General features: G+C 39.6%; 1 protein-coding gene across 1 annotated transcript; it reads right to left on the reverse strand.

The window, feature by feature from the left end:
- Positions 1-7,554: 7,554 nt before the first annotated feature.
- On the reverse strand, positions 7,555-8,114 carry LOC121027569 (40S ribosomal protein S24-like; the record flags this gene model as incomplete). Its single annotated transcript, XM_040471119.1, has 1 exon — positions 7,555-8,114. A coding segment is annotated over one exon (411 nt), but the record flags the coding sequence as incomplete, so codon positions are not given.
- Positions 8,115-8,447: the final 333 nt, after the last annotated feature.

Consider the following 8,447-nt stretch of genomic DNA (forward strand, 5'->3'; position numbering starts at 1 on the left):
CACAGATCACTCTGGCTGGATGTGTAGAAAATAGATTGGGATGAGGGCAAGGACTGAAACAGAGAAACTAATTAGAAAGCCATTGAAACAGTCCAGGTGAGAAATAATTATGGTCTAGGTTAGGAAGGTGGTAGAGAAGGTAGTGGGAGATAGATTTTTAAATATATTTTAAAAGTAAAGCCAGTAGGATTTGCTAATGGCTTAATTGTGGGCTATCTTCAAATTTATTGGCCTTAGAAACTAATTGAAAGGAGTCTTTCTATTCAATAATATGGAGAAATCCATGGAGAAGGATAGAAAATTAAGAGTTTTTTTTGGATATTTTAAGTTGAGACGCCCTTTAGACGTTCAACTGACAGTATTTAGTAGGCTTTTAAATACATGAGTCTGTACTGTAGAAGAGAAGTACCTTTGTTTTTTTTTTTTTTAATTCCTCCTCCCACCATGTTCTCAAGCAAAGACTTAACTCATATCAAGCTACAAATTAAGATGGAAATTTTACACATTCTCCTTTTAGAAATGGTTTAATTTCAATAAAGGACAAAATGTTATGCCATTTCCTGGCGGCACAATTTCAGACATTCATATTACTCCAATTTGGGGTGAATAAAAAAGGCATCTAAGTGTTGCCTGGGCCATACCACAGAAGTAGGTATTTATAATACTGTATAGTCACTCCTCATGATAATCTATGTTCAAGAAGTAGACATCCTTATAGAAATGTCAATGAGTACCTTGACATTTTACCACTTTGAAGAAGAAATTTCTTGGATTAAATATGTTCTTGGATTAAACAGATAGTTGGTAAAAATTATGCTTAAAATAAATTTACTTCCTTTTGCTCACTGAATGGTTTTTAAATATGGATGAAGAGGGAGAGGTAGGGAATGTTTTCACAAGCTGAAATTTTATCAGGAAATACATAAAGACACTAAAATCACAGCACCCTATCAGAATGTGTGAAAAAAATACAGTATACAAAAAATGTTTTAAAGTCTGACTTTTTTACATGCAAAAAAGACACGCATTTTCTTTATAAAATACACTTAACTGTATTTCTCAACAGCTAAATACGTTTCTATAATTGGATTTATAGCTGGAAAAAAAAGGAACATTCTCTAAAATGTCCAACAGAAAACACTGAAACCACTGTTATTTTGTTTTTATGTTATTGTTTGTTTTTCTCAAATATTCTTCAAAATAAAAACCCTTATCATATCTTGCACTAAACTTAGAGTGCTGTTTCACTAACATATATAAGATATAATATTTTACAAAATATACTTACACATACATTATGTTTGTCTATTTGATCTGTGCAACAATCTTTCAGAGCAAGTGGTATTAAAATCTCCATTTTGCAAGTGAGAAAATTTGACACTCAAAAAAGGTTAAATTATATGCATAAGATGATATAATCAACTGATGGTTTTTTTTTTTAATTTTTTTTTTAACGTTTATTTATTTTTGAGACAGAGAGAGACAGAGCATGAATGGGGGAGGGTCAGAGAGAGGGAGACACAGAATCTGAAGCAGGCTCCAGGCTCTGAGCTGTCAGCACAGAGTGTGATGTGGGGCTCAAACTCACGGACCGCGAGATCATGACCCGAGCGGAAGTCAGCCGCTTAACCGACTGAGCCACCCAGGCGCCCCTCAACTGATGGTTTTAAAATAGGCTACAGTTTGGTTCTTCAGATTCCATAACATGCTGATGCTTTGCATTTCCCCTCCTTCCAACCCACAATACCCATTCAAATTTTATCCATTTTCCTTTTCCTTGAAACCATAATGTTTCTATCAAAAGAGGCTTTTTCAGGGTGCCTGGGTGGCTCAGTCAGTTAAGCGCCTGACTCTTGATTTCTGCTCAGATCATGATCTCATGGTTTGTGGGTTCAAGCCCCACACTAACTGTGTGGAGCCTGCTTGGGATTCTCTCTCCCTCTCCCTTGCTTTCTGCCCCTCCTGTGCACACTCTCTCTTTCTCTCAAAATAAATAACATTTTAAAAAACAATTCTTGGGGCGCCTGGGTGGCGCAGTTGGTTAAGCGTCCGACTTCAGCCAGGTCACGATCTCGCGGTCTCGGAGCCTGGAGCCTGTTTCCGATTCTGTGTCTCCCTCTCTCTCTGCCCCTCCCCCGTTCATGCTCTGTCTCTCTCTGTCCCAAAAATAAATAAACGTTGAAAAAAAAAATTAAAAAAAAAAAAAGAAAACAATTCTTAAAGTGGTTTTTTCAAGAAAATACCCACTGCCCTTGCCAAGACAGTTGCCCTTGCCCAGAGTGAAAGAACAATCAAATGTTTTCTGTGAGCCTGACAGAGAAAGGAAAGAATTTGTCTGAACATGCCATGTATCCCTCTTTCTCCCCTACTTCCTACTTCTACCTTCCAAATCCGATCCCCATCTATGTTAAAGGCTGCTTTAAACCCCCTTTAATTCCAACATCTGAGTCATCTCATAGCTGACCCCTATTGATTCTCTTCCCCTTGAAAGTGACTGATATTTTTCTGGTTCTTTGTATGTCAAGTAATTTGGGGCTGTATCTTGGAGCTCGTGAATGTTGTAAAGACTCTGGATTTTATTATATTTCTCCTAAGAGTGTGGCCAGTTTTGTTTTAGAGATAGTAATCATTTAGCAGATAGTTAATTTGGCTAGATTCAAACTACAAACTTTGTCTCACCTGCAGTGGGGGGCAGCGCAAATATCAGCTCCGTTCTTTTCTCTTTAGCTGCACTGCTTGCAGTCTGACACTATGCATGGCTCAGGAGGCAGCCTGAGTCGTGGCGAAATTTATACACAACATTTTGGACTCCCTTCTCTAGGTCTTTCCTTTCTAGGATTTCTCCATCATGCTTGTTCTGCGTGCCCCCTCTTTGCCTCAAAGTTATTCTTCATATCAGAAAGATGGCTAACTTCCTACTGGTGTTTTAGCTGCTACGTACCCTGAAATGACTGTGTCCACTCAGGGAAAAGCTTCAAATCAACAGGAAGCTCACCCTGTCATTGTCTCTCCCTCCAAGTTTCAACTCTTCTACAAAAACCTACTGCTTTGCCCACTCTTTATAGGTCGTTTTTTATATTTTTTCCAGAGTTTACAACTGTTGTCTGCAGTAGGTTTGATCTATCAGTTTGCTATGCTATACCAGAAGCATACTTCTCCATATAGATCTCCATTTCAGTTATCTGTTGCAACAACCCAAAATTTGGTGGCTTAAAATAACAACTATTTGTTCACAATTTTGCAACTTGGGCTGGACTTAACTGGGTGGTTCTTCTCCATGCAGTGTTGGATGCAGCCATCTGGAAGCTTGAATGGGGTGGAAAATCCAAAATAGCTCCACTCACATGCCTGACACCTCAGATGGAATGGCTGAAACAGCTTTGGGGCTGATCAGATGGCTTGCTTTTTGCTTTCTTTCTAGCAAGATAGCTGGACCTGTTTATGTTGTGGCTTAACGTTTCAAATGGAAGTATTCCAAGAGCACAAGCCCCAATATACAAATACTTATAAAGCCTCTGTTTGCATCACACTTGTTAATGTACCATTGGTGAAACAAATCACATATCTAAGCTGAGAGTCAGCATGGGAAGGAACTGCACAAGAATGACTCAAGCTGTTGAGTTGAGGCTACCAATGTAATAGTCTACCATAATCTCTCAGGTACCTCTCCTCTATTCAAGTTATAGGTTACCTCTCCCCACTCTTCTACCTCAAGTATCTTTCTCTTTCATTTGTTCCTTCCTCAACCTCTCTCTCTCTCTCCCTCTATTGATTCTTTCCATCAGTATGTAGGTGATCTCCATATCTTGCTCTTAAAATAACACAAAACTTGACTTTGACCTAGTACCCTATCTCTCTATTAACTCTCACAATCAAACTTCTTAAACAGTTGTCCCATTCAACTGTTTCCAATTATCCATCTTGTGATTATTTGACTCCATAAGTGATATGGCTTCATGCGCACAACTGCATTGGATTGCTCTCACCAAGTTCACTCACGCCTTTTTATTGTTAACTATAACAGCTGTGGCTCAGTTCTTTGATTAACTCTCAATAGCATTGAGCAGTGTAGATCAATCCCTTCTTGAAACACTCTCTTCCTTGTACCCACCTTACTTTATCTTCTTCCCTTGACAGTACAGTTCCTTGCTGCTCCATTTATTCCATGTCAGTTTTTAAAGTGTTGTCCTTCCTGAGGTTTTATCTTGAGCTCCCTTCTTTTTTTGCTCTAACATTATTTCTTGTCATCTCATCCTTTTCAGTGCCTTTAGTTACCATCTATATGCCGTTACCTCCTGAACCTAAATCTTTGGCGCAGATCTCTCTCCCTTAGCTTCAGAAGTATACATCCAATTACCTACTCGACATTTCTGCTTGCTTATCTCACAGGTAACCCAAAATGAAGTTGTTTCCACTCTCCCCAAAACTATCTCTCTTCTTGTGATATCTCTCTTCATGACCGACACCATCAATGGCTCTCGGCTATCCTCTTACCTCCCTTTTACCCACTCCCACCTCCATCCAACCGACAGTGCTCCGTCCCCAAGTAGATCAGCCATCAATGATCTCATTCAGGTTTCTGCCAGGATATCATCTGATTTCTCTGAATACACTGTCAGGTTTCCTGCCATACCCCATCCACATCCCAATCCTTCAGGCACATATATACATAAGCTATTTATCACAGACAATCCAGAATGATCTTTCTATATGAAATGTATCCACTCATTTTAAATCCTTCAGTGGGTCCCCAACATCTGTAGAATAAAATCTCAACTCCTTACTTGGGTGACAAGGTCCTTACTGATCTGGCACCTACCACTCAAACTTCTTTTCTTAGCTCTCTTCAACTTCCTCTCAAATCCTCCCCCTTCACTCACTTCCCCTCTTCTACTTTTTCAATTACACACAATCTCAGTCACCCTGCCACGGGAAATTCAACATGTTATCTCTGAAGTTAGACTAATTGGCTGTTCTGTCACTCCCTTAGATGTGTGACCTCGAGCAATTTACAAGACCTCTCTGTGCTTCAGTTTCTTATCTGTAAAACCAGAATTGTAATAGTATCTACTTCATAAAGCTGCTGTGAGAATAAACAGGTAATGTATGCAAACTCCTTGGCCTAGTGCCTAGCACCTAACAAACACTCAATTAACATTATAGCTTTGGGGCACCTGGATGGCTCAGTCGGTTAAGCATCTGACTCTTGATTTGGGCTCATGTCATGATCTCACAGTCATGAGATTGAGCCTCCTGTTGGGCTCTGCGCTGAGTGTGGAGACTGCTTGGGATTCTCTCTCTCCCTCTCTCTGCCCCTCCCCCATTTGCACACATGCTCTCTTCAAAATAAATAAACATTAAAAAAAAAAAACATAGCTTTTATTATTTTTTTTCCAGCCACACTATTTTTAGTTCTTCAGTCTATTCATCTCCTTCCTTCTGAGTCATTTGTGAGCTGCTCCCTCAGCCTAGAACATTCTCCTTCCTCCAACATCCTCCTCACAATCTCCCCTTCCACCACCACCGCCTAGCCAACCCATACACATACTTCAAGTGTTAGTTTAGACATCATTTTCCACTGGAGGTCTCCCTTCCAAACTACTGTATTTCTTTCTATCTATAGTATCTGTCACACTGAAGCATCATCTCCTGTTTATTTCTTAGCATCTCCACTAGATTGGAAATTCTCTGAGTGATTTGGGTGATATCTTTCTTTCTCACTCTCTTCCTGTAATGGACTGAATTATGTCTCCCCAAAATACATATGTTGAAGTCCTAACTCTCAATAACTCAGAATTTGAAGACAAATTCCTTAAAAAAGGGAATTAAGTCAAAAGGTCATTAGAGCGGGCCCTAATCCAATATAACTAATGTCCGAAATTTGGACATAGACATGTATGTGTATAGAAGAAAGATTGTGTGAAGACAGAGAAGACTGCTATCTATGTCTTTTAAGCTAAGGAGAAAGGCCTCAGGAGACATCAACCTTGCCAACATCATAGATTTCTCCAGAACTATGAGACAATGCCACCCAGTGTGTGGCACTTTGTTATGGTGGTCCTAGCAAACTAATATACTTCCTCATGTTGCATCTAGCAACATGCCTTGCAAACAATAAAAGCTCAAAGCTATTTGCTGCATGAAAACAAATCATCCCATTTTCTCCAATCCTATTAGAAAACGCCCCAATGAGTTGGAATAACAGTAATAAGCTAAGCCTTTTTTTCCAGACCAAAGGTACCACAGAAATGTGAGATTAAACCAAAATCTAAATCTAAACACCAAGTTTCAAACACTTGCAAATCACTTCCCTTTTTTTCCCTTTCAGAAACAGAAGGTAGGAAATCTTTTTTTTTTTTTAATGTTTATTTATTTTTGAGAGAGACAGAGACAGAATGCAAGTGGGTTAGGGGCAGAGAGACAGGGAGACACAGAATCCAAAGCAGGCTCCAGTCTGCGAGCCGTCAGCACAGAGCCCGATGTGGGGCTCAAACTCACAGAGCTGTGAGATCATGACCTGAGCTGAAGTCAGATGCTCAACCAACTGAGCCACCCAGGTGCCCCAGAAGGTAGGAAATCTTAAAAGTTGTTTATAAACAGCTGAAGCAAAAGAGAATATTTACAGTATCTATATTCCAAGCAACTTTGCTTTTGATTGATTTCAACCCTGTTTTTTAATTAATGGGGGTGTGTATTTGAAAAAGTCACCAAAAGTGCTCAGGATGCCTGCAACCGGCATCCAAAAGCCCCAAGTCCTTCAGGCCCCCAGAGGTCGCAGGGAAATAGTGGGGGACAAAGAAACAGTCCAAAAGATTCTCTTGCTAGGAAACACCTTTCATTCCCTCCTTAACTTTCTCTTGATGGGCTAAGATAACCCAAAGCAGAGAGCCAAATGAAATGATTCTTCTATCTTTAGTTTGCTACTATATCAGTATGTAAAGTTTATTTGATCTTTTCCTCAATCAAAAAATGAGGCTCCCTAAGATATAAAGAGTCCATTTGAATATAATATCTGCTGAAAAATTACCAGAATGAATGGAAACTCCAAATCTGCAATGAAACAGTTTTATATTGCTTTGCATGTAGTTTAAAATCTTCAATCATCTAAAATTTCTGTAAAGACAACATTGAAGAAAATGGTTTAAAAAGAGTAAATGTGTGGGGCTCCTGGGTGGCTCAACCGGTTGGGCATCTGACTTCGGCTCAGGTCACGATCTCGAAGTTCATGAGTTCGAGCCTCTCGTCAGGCTCTGTGCTGACAGCTCAGAGCCTAGAGCCTGATTCAGATTGTGTCTCCCTCTCTCTCTGCCCCTCCCCCCGCCTCGTGCTCTGTCTCTGTTTCTCTCTCAGAAATAAATAAACATTAAAAAAAAAAAAAGAGTAAATATGCAAGATTGATTTCTAGACAACACAGCAATCTTATTCAGGTTTCCTAACATTGAAAATTTAAAATAATTTCAGAGAACTGAAAATATTTTCTCTCATTAGAAACATCAGCTTTCCCTTTTCGTCGTTGTATTGTACGTGTAGTGTGTGTATTGTGAAAACCAGGCCTTTGGTGTCACATATACTTTAGTTTGCTTGTTTATTTATTTTACACATAAAAGTTCTTAGTTTATTAATCTTCTCCCGAAAAATCTGCACAATCACCACGGATAAAGTCACTGCAGAATCTTTACTCCTTCTGTGGTCCAATCTCCAGCTCACTTCTTTTTGCCAGGACCCACATTGGCTTTTGCAGTTCTTCTGACTTGCGTCATTCTGTTCTTGTATTCTTCCTTTCTCTGTTTTCTTGACGTCTTTTTCTTCTCATATAGGCTATGTCTTGCAAGTCTATGTTTGGGTTTGTTTTTCTTTGCATAATCCAAGGAATCATAAATCATGCCAAAGCCAGTTGTCTGGCCACCACCAAAATGGGCTCTGAATCCAAATACAAAGATGACATCTGCGATCTTGTACATTTCGGCTAGTTTTCCCCAAATTTCTGACTTAGGTACTGTTGCCTTTCCGGGATGATGAACATCAATGACCATCTGTTTCCACTGAAGTAGTCGGTTAGTCATGAACTTCTTGCTCCCGATAGTTACTGTGTCGTTTGTGATGGCGGCCGAGCTTCAAGCAGCCAGCGAGGGAAAGAACACGTATACTTTAACTTACACTTTAATGTAGCGGTGTGACTCTGAACAAGTCATCTGGCTTCTCTGGGCCTTGGTTTCCTTTTCTGTAAAATGAGCATAATCTCACCTACTTCATCAGGTTATGAGGTTTAATGAGGTAACTTTTAGAAAATAGCAACATAATACCTAGTGTATAAAGGACATTTAAGAAATATTAATCTCCTTTCCCCGCTTTCCGTCCAGAGGAAGGAAAAATAAAGACAACCAGAAAGTCCCTTCTCAAACTCACAAAGAATTCCCATTATATTACCTGGCTTTGTGTTCCTGCAG

The sequence above is a fragment of the Herpailurus yagouaroundi genome, unplaced genomic scaffold, assembly GCF_014898765.1.
Source record: "Herpailurus yagouaroundi ecotype Mexico unplaced genomic scaffold, PumYag 28, whole genome shotgun sequence".
Classification (NCBI taxonomy): domain Eukaryota; kingdom Metazoa; phylum Chordata; class Mammalia; order Carnivora; family Felidae; genus Herpailurus; species Herpailurus yagouaroundi.